We start from the raw sequence: 13,735 nt of genomic DNA, 5'->3' as shown, positions 1-13,735 counted from the left end.
GGAAGAACACTTGGTTGGACATGGAGGTGTCGGGGAAGCCTCCTGGGAGAGGAACTTGAACTGAGTTAGCCAGGTGAGGGAAGGTGGGGAAACTATCCCGGGCAGAGGAAAGCAGGAACAAAGACACAAAGGTCAGAAATGACTGGGCCTGCTCCAGGGGTTAAGGAATCTGGTGTTGCTGGAGCAAACATGGTGAGTCAGGGGATACTGAGACATGAGGCTGGAGAGGTAGAAGAAGACCAGATTAAGGAGGGTCTTATGTGCCTTGTAGAGGAGGTTAGAGCTTTGATTCTGTAGGCCTCAGCGGCTATTGAATATTTTAAAGCAGAAAAGTGAACTGATCAAACTGTGCCCTGGGGAAGATGGTTCAGAGAAGACTCCTAATCCTGTTTATTGCCCAGGGTTCTGTGGGAATAAATGCCTTCATTTACTCTAATTCAACAAAGATGCAGAGTTCCTACTCTGTGGCAGGTCTGGGTGTAGAGTTAGGAGAAGAGCTGGAGAAAGACAGAGCGGACACTCAGGCTGGGAAGACAGACCTCGGCTACATCATTGTAACTGAGTCTGATGAGTAAGAGATGTAGCCAGGCCTATGGAGCTAACCAGGCTCTGGCTCAGGGAAGGCCTGAGAAGAAGTGGCATTCATGCCAAGCCTGAAGAACAAGGAGCCACCCTGCCTTGGGTGAAAATTTTCCATAACTCACATGCTATTAGTCAACCCAGAGCCTCACTGAATCACAGGCGCCAGGGCAAGCTGATGCCATCACCTCGCTGCTAGTCACCAACAACGAGCCAGGTCAGCAGATAGGGGTGGAAGACGAGGCAATATGGCTTTAGCAAGAACATTCCAGGGGCTCCAGGATTGGGGGATAAAGGGGAGGAGAAGGAGAAAAAGTTTTTTCAGCCAGTCAGACTCATTAGAAGAAACTCCAGGAATTTGATGAGCAGGACACACAAACTAGGCGCGTTGTGACCCCAGAGCTTTGCGAGCCTGTCCCTGCCCCAGAGGCAGGGCAGTCTACGGCTGTGCTGCTGGACACAGCCTCCTTCCAAATGGACTTGATTCTCCAGACACACTCCGTTGGAGAGCTGGGTGGGGTGGGTCACGTATCTCTGTTCATATCCACGTGTGCCAAGCCTGGGCGCCTTGTCTCCCTGTGCCTCTCCTCACAGTTTGAGGAGAACATCATAGACATCTGCCTGGAGCTGCTGGACAAGAGCTTGAACTTCCAGATCGACCCAGCCACAGACTGTGCCCTGCGGGGCAGCCCCGTCTACGTCAGCAGAGTGGTGTGCGCCATGGTGAGGTTGGGCCGGGCTCTGCCCACCCAGGGGGCATCTGGGGAGGGAGGCAGCTGTGCCCGGGAGCCCTACCCACTCACGGCTGCCCCTGCCCCAGGGGAATGAAGAGTCGAGAGGCAGGGGCCCTTGGCAAAGCCGTTTTGGATGAGACTGATGAAAGGTGTGGGTAACAGGTTTTTCTCAACTGAGCTCTGAAATAGTTGGGTGTGGGCCATCACCTCTATTAATTCTAAATTGGATGTTTGGGGAAAGACTGAGTGTAGCTCTGGTTCGGGAAATGGTTTTGTTTCTAAATTTCCTTTGCTCTGGAGTATTTTCAAAAGCTCTTGGAGCCAAGCTCTGACTTTGCAGGGATGAGAGATGGAGGGGTTAAGGGAGGGGGTAGAAATAGAGTAATAAATTAATCAACAGTGGTGCACAGATCAGAATAGCTGGCTTCCCACCCTCACTCCTTCCCCAGCAGGCCTGGAAGCTCCCAGGTAGAATGAGATCAAAGCTTCCTGTGTCCCAGGCCCATGGGCCTTGCAAGGCAGCCCCCACATCACGTCTTGTTGAGGAAGAGGCTGCTTTAATGCTTGTATATACATGGCTCCTGTGCAGATCAACAGCAACGATGACAACGGTGTGCTCAACGGGAACTGGGGTGAGAAATACTCAGACGGCATCAACCCCACGGAGTGGACGGGCAGCGTGGCCATCCTGAAGCAGTGGCACGCCACAGGCTGCCAGCCAGTGCGCTACGGGCAGTGCTGGGTCTTTGCCGCGGTCATGTGCACAGGTAGGGAGCGGAAAGGGCCCCATGGAAAGACAAAAAGTGCCACAGCTCATGTCTCAGCCCTCTGAACCACTTTTGTCCCAGTCTCACAGTTTCCACCAAGGGACGTTTGCAGGGAGGCAAAATGTCTCTTCACTGACCTCAGACTCCACGTATCTGGGCTTATTTCAGCAGATGGTTCTGAGGTGGAAATCACACACTTCTCAGAACCCGGAGCCCTTCCCTCCTTTTGAACTTGGACAACCTAACTGAAAACTGCTAACAGCCTGGCTGGGAATTGTCCAGGTCCAAGACAGGAATGAGGTGAGAGGCCAAGTAATTAGAAAACTTAACAAACTGACTAGTGCCCTTTCTGAGCACAGAGAATGGGCTTGATGAAGATGTATACGTGGGAAGGAAATGCGGGTCAGAGCAGGGGTACAGGCCATGGGGCCAGAGCAAGATGGCGACCCAAGTACAGTGACCTTGAATCTGGAGTTGTCACACATCCAGCGGGGCCTGGAGTCCTGACCCAGCCCAGGGAGTCAGGGAATGGGGGAACATGAGAGATCAGCTTTTCAGAGAGGAAGTGCATGCTGCATGAGTAGAAGAAAAGCCTCGAAACATGTATTGGGAAAGGAGGCAAATGAAAGTTGGTTTGCAGGTGGCAGGAGGAGCCAGCAGAAGGAAGGGAGGTGAGTCTTGAGGGAGGGAACACCCGGAAATGAGTTACACACTGGAGGTAGCAAGAGGAGGCTATCTGCCTCACCCAGGGCCAAACTTGCCCCTGGCCCTCACCCCATGCCTGGGACTAGACCAGCTCTCGGCCTCCTGGCACACATATCTGTGTACCTGACTTGGGCCACAATCAGGAAGGTATTGCTCTTGTTGGCTGAAGAAAGAGACCAAGCGTAGCTTTCACTCACAGGGCTCCGTAGTCCAACACAGGGAAGGCAGACCTGCCCACAGCTTGGTGCTGATTGCGGGCTCAGGCCCTCGGTGAAGAAACTCCCTGTATGACAAAGGCTGGTGTGGTCTGTGTGTATGCTGTGCTGCACCCGTCTCCGGGCTCTTGGAGGAAGCCTCCAGAGCCCCAGGCTGTCAAGCAGCTGGTGCCAGCCCTCTGTGCCAGGGCACCAGGAGGTTTCTGTCAACACCCACAGAGGATGACTTCATGTGGGCTGACGAGGGGAAGTCCTGAGCTGCTCCTCCTCTGAGGCTGCAAAGCCCCATCTGGAGTTGGATGCTTTGATTGCCCCGGGGTAAGAAACCAGGAATTCGCCAGCTTTGATACCCAGAGTCGCAGACATTTGGGTGAATGTCATCCAGGGAGCAGGCACAAAACTGAAGGCAGAGAATGGATCGATCTTGCATATGCTAGAGAGGGAGCCTTCCTGGGCATGGAAAAGCCTAGGGTCTAATGGGCCAGGTGTGTGTGCACAGAGGGAGAGGGCCAGGGTTCGGGTGTGGTTGTCTGGCACTGGGTGATGAGGGAGATGGAGCCAGTGAATGGAGATTATGCTATGAGAGCAGATCAATTAAAATCTTTATGAGAATCATGGCCTTTAGTGACCTAGGAAGCAAAGGGTTGGGCAAAGTGGGTCAAACGTGGCCTGGCCCACCTGTAGCTCAATCAACACAAGCCTTCCCCATCAGGGCCACCATGCTGTATGTTAATAAATATGTCTATCAGTTTGAAAAACTCATTCATTCATCCAATATTTATTGAGTCCTTATCCTGTGCTAGGTACAATGCTTCTAATAATCTTGGATACAAAGATAGGTAAGATCCAGACTCCCTCCTCCACTAAAAGCCAAGGATTTAATCAAATTCTTTAACCCAGTACAGTCGCAAAAGCACATTTAAAAACAATATTGTTATTATTTAACAACCACAATAGCTGACGTTTACTGGGGACTTCCTTGATGCCAGGCACTGTGCTAAAACCATGACAGCCTAGAATCATGGTGAAGCATGCGGACTCTGGAGGTAGACTGATTGGGTTCAAATACCAGCGCTAACTGGCTGAGTAGCCTTAGGCGAGTCATTTAACTCGTGCCTCAGTTTCCTCAGACATGATGGGGAAATTAATAGTACTATGTCTCAGGTTTATTGAATGCACACAGACAGCGCTTAGAATAATGCCTGGCTACGGTCAGCGCTCAGTAAGTTCTAACTAGAGTCACCTTGTTTGATGCCCCCAAATGGCCTTGTGAGGTAGGGTCTATCATCATTTCCATTTTGCAGATGAGGACATTGAGTGGCAGAGCCAGTCTCACGTCCAGCTGTGGCATGCTCTGACCACTGGACCACACTGCTGCATGAATGTTGCTAGCAGCTACCATTTACCCAGTCTCCCCTGTGCCTCAGGCACGTGCTGTGCATTTCCCAGTCCTCTTAACCACCTGTGAAGTAGATATCATTACTGTTATTTTACAGATAAGAAAACTGAGGCTTAAGGTGACCATGTGACTCCTATCTGACTCAGCCGTTCATTCTCCCCTCTGCAGCTCTGCCTCCCAGTATTGCTTTTTAAAAATAATGTCAGCATATTGAGTTCAACTTCCTAAAGAAAAATCACAACAAGGAGACTTTGCATGCATCAAAGATATGATTAAAATTTTTTGGACAGCTCTTTCCTTGACATTAAGTTAGTTGGCTAGTACTTTGGGAATTTCAGAGAAATCCCTGACCTACGTTTCCAGTGCTCAGGGCTGGCGGCCCCATAGCTCTCTTGGTCATCAGGCTTTTCCCGTTTTGGCTACCACTCCTTGAGACAAGGTCAGGCCCTCAGCCCTTGGCTGAGGTCTGTGGAGTAGCCTGGATGCTTTGCTCTGTAACAAGGGAGCAGAGGGGACAGTGGTGACCTGTCACCTGAAAATTTTCCCCAAAGCCAGGAGTCTAAAAGCTGCCTATGGTATGATTCCATATATGTGAAATGCCCAGAATAGGCAAATTTATAGAGACAGAAGGTGGATTAGTGGTTGCCTATGGCTTAGGGGAGGGGAGAATGGGAGATGACTGCTAGTGGGCAGGGAGTGTCTTTCTGAGGTGATGAGATGTTCTGGGATCAGACAGTGTGGACTGTTACACAACCTGGGAATATACTACACACCCCTGAATAGGACACTTTAAAAGGGTGAATTCTGTGGTATGTGAATTACAACTCAATAAAGTCATTTGAAAAAGAAAAGCCGGGCATCCTAGGAATGTGCCTGGTCTGTCCCTGCCCATGACTGCATGGGGTAGGGTTGGGGCAGCTGCGACTTGGGCTGGGAGGCAGGGGACTCTGAGCAGGCCCATGGCCTCACCCCTTCCTCTGGAAAGCAGGGCCCTGGGCCCTGAGTCCCAGGGCAGGGGTGGCAGGAAACAGCCTGGGAGATGAGCTGTGTGCTCGGGCCTGGGGTCTCCTCTCTCCACCTCAAACTACCCCACGTGCACGGCTTTTATAGAGTGGATCCCCACTTAGGAATTGGCTCACATGTAGAGTCCTCTGCATAAAACTGTTTTGAACACCCTGGGCTAGATGTCATCTAAGATTTCCTCTTACTTAGTCGTGTAGTGGCTTCTATAAAGTGTGTCTCATTACCTTCAACACAGTGGCTCTCATCCTTACCGTTTTCACTGAGCCCTCCCTTCTTGAAGACGGAGCCTCAGCCAAGGCCCCAGAGCATTATTTTGCCTCAGTCTTTGGCTTAAACACAAATCTACTGCTATTCTTCATTGATTTATGAGACATCAAGGATCATATGGGATACTCCCTGGCAGGGTGGTGGGTTAATACGTGGCAAACACTTGGAAAAATGCCTGGCACCTGCTTAGATTTACATGAGTGTTAGCCATTATAATGAGTCTGATACTGTTTTAATTTCTGGCTCTTGGGCTCCAGAGGTCGGGCTGGGTCTTGCTCAAAAAGTGTTTCTAACCATCCCCCAAACTTCAGCTCCTCGTCCTCTCTACGACATTTTTTACTCTATTTCCCTTCTTTTTTCCTTGAAGTGTTTGGGGTTAAATTATATTCCTTACTTTGTGGCATTTATCATAATTAGTCTGTTTAGTCCCTCTTTTAAAACAGTTAATTATTTATTTAATTGATTTTCCCTCCTTTTATCTCATAACCCATTCCTATTCTCCCCTCAACGATAGGCAGACATTTTGATGCACTTAATATGGAGCATGGTGTTTGAATGTGTTTTCAGAAAGAGTATAGTTTTATTTTTGCACGGTATTTTTTTCCAGTATGTTTTTTGTATTGTATATGACATTTTTTAATCTCTAGAAGTTCCATTTGGGTCTTTTTTCTATCTTATATTTTTCTTATTATATTCATGTTTTCCTTTACCTTCTCTTGAGTATATTGGTAATGTTTAAAATAGCTGTTTTAAGGTCCTCGTTAGCTAATTCCATCATATCTGTCATTTGTGGATCTGGTTCTGTAAGCATTTTTTCATTATGTGTCATATTTTCCTGCTTCTTTATATGCCTGGTAATTTTTAAAAATAGACTTTATTTTTTTAGAGAACTTTTAGGTTTCATTTTTATTGGACACAAAAGAGAACTATTCAGATAGGACTTTGTGATGGCATATCTGAAAAATCAAGGCGATATAACCATCTTGGCTATAAGTGACAATTAGAGGCATGGGAGGAGGAGGAGGAAGTGATACTTTTACCATTTGGAAGCTTAATGCATCCAGGGAGAAATTAAAAGATGCTAAAAATCATATTTAAATACAATTACTTTGACTCTATTAACTGGGACAATGACTATATTCTTCAGTATGAGCCAGGGAAGTGTGGCAGCGATGCTGATCAAATGAATATTGATAAATTGAACCTGAACTTTGCACTGATTTCTCTTATAAAATTGGAGCTACATTTCCACATGGGGGTACAGAGGAGGGAAGAACTGGTGAGAAGACTTCACCACCGGTCCTGACTCCATGTTTTAATGCACCTTCAGGACAGTGTCCACCACTGATCAGAAGTGAAGCTGTGCTCCTTGAAGGCAGGATTGTCTGGGTTTTTTTTAAACTTTATATATGTTTTTATTGACATACAGTCAGTTTACAATGTTGTGTCAGTTTCTGGTGTACAGCATAATGCTTCAGTCATCCATGAACATACATATATTCGTTTTCATTCTTTTTCACCATTAGTTACTGCAAGATACTGAATATAGTCTCCCCCTGTGCTATACAGCATGAACTGCTATTTATCAGGGTTGTCTTTCATCTTTGTGTATGCATCCAAGCCACTGCCTGGTTCACTACAGGGGCTTGACACTTGTCATGGAGTGAGTACTGACTGGCTGAGTGAAGACACACAGTAATTAAAGCCAGGAGTGTGGTGTGGTGTAATAGACCTTAGGAACTCTGCAGTCCTTTCCTGACTCTGAGATCTTGTCCCGCTTTGTCCAAGCATCACTGTGTGATGTGCATGCGTGTGTGCACACACATGTGTACCCCACAGGGGTTTCTCCTTAATGAGGGACTCAGCTCCCACAAAATTATCAGTGAGTCACCTGAGCCTCACATCAAACTGGGTCAGCAGGAATGATAGTCTGCAGAAGTGAGGTTAAAGAAAACTATCTTCAGCACAAATTTAATGAGCCTCTACTCTGGCCAGCACTGTGCTAGGAATGAAGAAGTGCAAGAAAAATATTTGATATGAGCCCTACTCTACGGGGATCTGTAATCTGGCTGACAAGAAAGACAAATCTATAAGATCACAGACAGACAGCTTCATTCAGTGATAAAAACGTATGGCATTGGTGATGGGAGTTGAGAGCACAAGAAGGAAGATTGGTGTGGCGTGGAGTTGTCACTGAGAACTTCACAGAGGAAGGCACACCGAGATTGAGGCATTTAGTGAAGTTGCCATGGTGTGGCTTGTAGTTAAAGCTTGGGAGGCTTTGAGTTCAGAGAAAGGTGAGTTTAAGTCCTGCCCTGGCTCTCCTCTTTCTGCCATGTGACCTCAACCTCTCTAAACTTCAGATTTTTCCTCTTTAGAGTTGGGATAATCACAGGGTTGTGGAGAGGATTAAGCGAGTAATACCTGTGCAGTGTTTGGCACTGTGCCTGGCACCCATGATAATGAGATGTCATCAACTGGCAAGGGAGCTTGGGGAGACTGAGAGACAAGCTCGTCCGAGGATGTGGTGAGTGACAGCCAGGTCTCCATGTAGGTTCAAGATTCAAATTCAGGAGTTGTGGGCACAGGGTGAGAGATGAAGCCACAGACAGGATGAGCTCTTTGTTGGGGGACAGAGCAAGCAGGGCAGATGGGGCAAGACTCCAGGAAACATATGTGTGCACGACTGTGCAGATCTGAATGCTGTTAGCTCCCTTCGTGTGATGCTGAAGCTAAAGCCTTCACCACCCCACCATGTAAGGAACCATTCCTGTCCCTTGGTTGCCTCGCTGTGACAACTGTTGTCCCTCATCTCAGTCCTCTCACAAGCCACGATGAGGAAAGAGCGAGACTGGATGAGTGCAAATCCATCACCACTCAGACCTTATGCTTTCCTGACAGTCAAGCTTGGTACCCACAGCGCAGCCATTATGACAGTGCTGTGCGGAAGTCGGAAATTACCAGAATGGACCAAAGATTCACAAGACATTCATTCACCCATCCAGCAAATATGCACCACGTATCTGCAAAATAGGCCCGGCCCTGTATTATTAATGGCTGTATAACAATAAAGATGAATATAACATGATCCCGGCCCTCAGGGGGACAGGCTGACAAATCATGACAGGCCACGCGCCATGTCTAGTAGAGAGCTCAGATTGCCATGAGACCAGTGATCTGTGCTGGGGGGAAAGCGCCCATCCCACCGTGTCCAGCAGTTGACACCACCACTAACACTTCAAGTGGCTGTTCATGAATTGGTCAGTCAGTGAAGAGTGAAGGCTTGCTCGCTGCTCTCCCTGCCCACCCCTCCTTGGCATGTGCTCTGATTACCATAAATGTCATCCACCCTCCCAACTGTCATCTTAGTATAAATGTGCCCACGCAGTGCTCCTGAGTCACTCGCATGCTCTTGCCTCACTCCTGTCTCGTGTTCCTTCAGTGGCAGCTTTTCCCACCTTCACTCTCCTATCCCAGGTGGTTCTGTGTCACCTCCACCTACAATTCACTGTCAGCTCTGCTGGATCCCGGCCCTCATTCTGGCTGCTCCAGGGAAGCATGTGCTTCCCCTTTGGGCTTCTCTCCTCCCCTTCCTGGGCTGCATCCAGGGGTGTGTCCCCACCCCAGCCTGGAGAGACTTTGTGCCAAAGTATAAGAAGGAGCCTAAACTAACATCTATAAGCAATTAAATGTCTAGTATAAATAAGTATCTAAACTAAAAATTATGAACATTTTCAAAAGACAGTAGTATTTGCAAAGAACCCTTAGAAATATCTATTTTTTGACTTAGTCATTTTACCTCTTGGAATCTGTCCCAAGGGGGAAAAAAATTAAAGTTGCTCTACAGAGATGTCCCTCATGGCATTATTTACAACGGGAAAAAGGAGAAACCAACCACATGTCATAAACATAACCTCCACTAGAAATCTTGTTTTGGGCAAATATTTGATAACGTTGAAAAATGTTTGGGATGTATAATAAAGTGAAAACACTGGAATGCTGCAGTGTGCACCTGTGGGAGGTGGGCTGAAAAACGGGTAAGAGCTTAGCAGTGAAACCAGGATTTGAGGGATGGCTCTGCTGCTGCCTAGCTGTGTGGCTTTAGTCAAGGCAGCAAACGTTTCTCAGCCTCTGATTCTTCACCTATAAAATGGGGATGATAACAGCAACTTCCATGCAGGGTTGTCCTGAGCATAAGGTATGGGAAACACTCAGCACCAGGCCTGGCTGGCAGATACTGTTGTTATTTTTATCATTATTATTGAATTAGGTGGGCTGTCACTATTGGACTTGAGGGGGCAGGGATTCCCCAGGTGGTGGGATGGGCTGGGGGATACTGCCATTCTTGAAAGAGTGCAGAATTGGGAGAAATATGGCAGAGGACAAAGAAGATAGATGGCAAAGGAAGGGATGCCCCCTCAGGAATAAAGACAACATTCTACTTTCAAGAACTTCTCCATTAGGTACAGACTTTTACTTTTCCAGGCTTTTGTTACAGGTCCCTTCCCTTCCTAGCTGGATCTGTGATGCGTTCCTTGATAAGCTTCCGAGACAATATACCCACAGAGAAAAGGGAATCCAAGATTCAGAACTCTTTGCCTAAAAATCTGATGTTCTCAGCCAAGAATTCTTACTATAGGAGAAGAAAAAAATTCTAGTCATTTGGTTTGAAGATGGAGATGTATGGGCCAGGAGAGAAGTGAGGCATGCCTCTCCCATCCTGCTGGCTGGGGCCAGGGAACCCGAAACTGGCTAGACCCACTGTTGTCTGAGCAACCAGGAGCCTAACCTGGGCATAAAGCCCCTTGGAGAAGAGCTGGGGAAGGTGGGGAGGGAGGTTGGAAGTGTCACCAAGACAGTGCCCCAGACAGCTCCTGCCTGGTCCTGCAGGTGCCAAATGCACGACTTCCCTGAGCTGAGGGCCCTAAGTCCAGGAATCCACAGCCCACAGGAGATTTTTCTTCTCTTTCTACAGTGATGAGGTGCCTGGGGATCCCTACCCGCGTGATCACCAACTTTGACTCTGGCCACGACACAGACGGAAATCTGATCATAGATGAGTATTACGACAGCACAGGCAGGATTTTGGAGAATAAGAAGAAGGACACCGTCTGGTGAGAAGCAACTTCTCTCTCTAGGGCAAACCCTACGAGCAGGCAGCAGAGCAGGATGGTGCCCTCCAGCCTTCTGCCTTCCCACCCCCTCACCCCCATCTTCACCAGACCCGGGGCTTGGTATCCCCATCCCGAAGGCGGGAAGGCAGCTGAGCACAAAAACAAGGATTTTCTGAGTTCAGAATCGTCACATCACAAGAGCTCGCTTTCCTGGCTCCTTTGCCACCTCCTTCATTTAAAACTCAGCCTGTGGCTCTGGCCAAGGAGGGTCTGAAGTCGCTCCTCTGGACACAAGCCCATGATGGCCTCTGTGAGTCTGCAGCACACACAGAAAAGGGCCACAAGGAACTTCGTGCGAGACAGTGAAAGATTTCTAACTTCTGTTGGCTCTGGAAACCTTCTCTCTCTATTCTCAGAGGAGAGCTCTTTTCTGGGCAGGTTGAGGCTCATAGTTGGAAAGCCACCCTCTGTCACCCACAGGGGGTGTGAAGGCCTGCAGAGAGCTGTCTGTCTTTCTATCTAGCCGTCCATCCACTTATCCTGCCCTGCTTCAGAAAGAACACAAGCACGACAAACTCTCCCCAGGCTTCATCTGATGCCGACTCCCCTGGCTTCTCCCTCAGGAATTTCCACGTCTGGAACGAGTGCTGGATGGCCCGGAAGGACCTCCCTCCCGGATACGGAGGCTGGCAGGTGCTGGACGCCACGCCACAGGAGACCAGCAATGGTGAGGCTCCCCAGAGGACAGGCAGAGCCCCCATCACAGCAACAGCCCCCGCCCTGCCGGCCCTGTAGCCACAGCCCACCAAGGCCCCTCTGTTTCCCTGCAGGCCTCTACTGCTGCGGTCCTGCCTCCGTCAGGGCCATCAAAGAGGGAGAGGTGGATCTGAACTATGACACAGCCTTCACCTTTTCCATGGTGAATGCTGACTGCATGTCCTGGCTGGTCTTTGGAGGGAAGGAGGAGAAACTTCACCGGGACACCAGTTCTGTTGGTAATTTTATCAGCACCAAGAGCATCCAGAGCGATGAGCGGGACGACATCACACAGAACTATAAGTACGCAGAAGGTATGGCCAGACCAGGCCCCACAGAGTCCAAGTCCTGTGGGTGCCTCCTCCCTACCCCAGGGAACCTCCCTGACAGCCGGGGCAGCCCCCTAGGGGAGCAGGACCCAGGCTCACTGTCTCCTCAGCCCTTCAGGTTTTTTGGGGGGCGGATTAGGCTTTAATTTATTTATATGGAGGTGCTGGGGATTGAACATAGGACCTCGTGCATGCTAAGCACACACTCTACCACTGAGCTCTGCCCCCTCCCAACCTGTTGCCTTTAAGAGGCTTATTTCTCTGCATTTGTGGACCTTCATCTTTCCCTTGGGGAAGGCAGAACAGCGTCTAGTGGTCACGAGCACAGATTTTCAAGTCAGACGAATTCGGTTTCCACCTGGATTTGGCCCCATGGAAGCTGTGTGACTGGGGCAAGTGAGGTGACTTCTCTAAGCCCCATTTTCCTCATCTGTATGTGGAATAACAATAATGATCTCTCTCTCTCATGGTTGATATGAGGATGAAAGGTATAAGAATTCAGCAGAGCCTGACACTGGGACAGCACTTGTTGAGTGGCAGGGAGCATTTGTTATTGGAAATGAAGGTTTTCACACCTTTGCGGTACCAATGGAGCCCTTGCTGAGGGTGTTCAGCCAAGTCTTACCCCCCGGGGCAGCCTGGCCCACAGCTGGTGCTGTGTTCTGCCCTCCCAGGTTCCCCCCAGGAGAGGGAGATGTTTCTGAAGGCTCTTCAGAAGCTGAAAGCTGGAAGGTCCCAAGGCTTCCTCGGAGCAGGCTCGCCACCTTCCGGGTCCATGCCACCCAGGGCCAGTCCTCGGAGCCTGGATACTCCTTCCCTTCGTCCCAGTGATGTTGTCCGGGTCTCCCTGAAGTTCCAGATGCTCGACCCACCCGACATGGGCCAGGACATAAGGTTTGTCCTGCTGGCCCTCAACATGTCAGCCCAGTTCAAGGACCTCAAAGTGAATCTGAGTGCCCAGTCTCTGCTGCATGATGGCAGCCCCCTGCCTCCATTCTGGCAGGACACAGCCTTCATCACACTCTCTCCTGAAGAAGGTACGGGCTCTGGGTACGGGCATGTGGACAATCTGTGTACACAGAGTGCCTTATGAAAATGCCACTGGGGTCGAGGCAGTCAACAAGGGTTTGGGGGCAAACCCCTGTGACATTGGTCTTCCCAGCATCCCTTCCAACAGAGTCCTTCCTGTCCTTCCTTCCCTTTCCTCCTCCAGCACTTCCTTAACACCTCAAGTAATATAGCCTGGGTTAGTGGGGAAAGCTTGTCTTTGAAGTCATCCCGACCTTGGTTAGAGCCTCAGCGCACCATTTCCAAGCAGAATGACCTTGGGCAAGCCACTTCCCCTCTCAGTCTCTCCATCTGGAAACCTAGCACCTGCTTCATGGCACATGTTGGCCCCCACCTCTCCATAGAAGGGTCCCCAGATCCACCCAGGCCCTGCTGATTTCTCTGGTGAGTCTCACCTCATCCTGTGTTCTCTCCATAGCAAAGAGCCACCCCTGCAAAATCCCCTATTCCCAGTACAGCCAGTACCTGTCCACAGACAAGCTGATCCGCATCAGTGCCCTGGGCGAAGAGAAGAGCAGTCCTGAGAAGATCCTGGTGAACAAGATCATCACATTAGCCTATCCTGGCATCATGATTAATGTAGGCAAGAGCCCTGCATGGGGCCTGGGGCTCCGCAGGACGGCCTGGGAGGGGTGGAGCCCCTGAGAGCAGCCCCTCCTCCTCCAGGAGAGGCGCCTCTTCTGGTGCCTCCAGATACCCCCTCAGCAGGAGCAGGAGGTTTATCTGAAAACACTGGGCAAGGTTTCCATGCTCTTGCACCATGAGAAGCCTTATGGGTG

At 49.5% G+C, this 13,735-nt stretch overlaps 1 protein-coding gene across 2 annotated transcripts in view; it reads left to right on the top strand.

Moving 5' to 3' along the window:
• The window catches only part of TGM5 (transglutaminase 5), a 28,251-nt gene that overhangs the window by 10,504 nt on the left and 4,012 nt on the right, over positions 1-13,735 (top strand). For both annotated transcript variants that reach the window (XM_010965211.3, XM_045524292.2), the window contains exons 5-11: positions 1,174-1,302; positions 1,903-2,080; positions 10,665-10,803; positions 11,427-11,530; positions 11,634-11,873; positions 12,563-12,925; positions 13,375-13,535. In XM_010965211.3, the coding sequence (XP_010963513.1) occupies positions 1,174-1,302; positions 1,903-2,080; positions 10,665-10,803; positions 11,427-11,530; positions 11,634-11,873; positions 12,563-12,925; positions 13,375-13,535 (1,314 nt within the window). The remainder of the gene's footprint in view (positions 1-1,173; positions 1,303-1,902; positions 2,081-10,664; positions 10,804-11,426; positions 11,531-11,633; positions 11,874-12,562; positions 12,926-13,374; positions 13,536-13,735) is intronic.

The sequence above is a fragment of the Camelus bactrianus genome, chromosome 6 (assembly GCF_048773025.1).
Source record: "Camelus bactrianus isolate YW-2024 breed Bactrian camel chromosome 6, ASM4877302v1, whole genome shotgun sequence".
Taxonomy (NCBI): domain Eukaryota; kingdom Metazoa; phylum Chordata; class Mammalia; order Artiodactyla; family Camelidae; genus Camelus; species Camelus bactrianus.
This window is presented reverse-complemented; position numbering and strand designations above follow the sequence as displayed.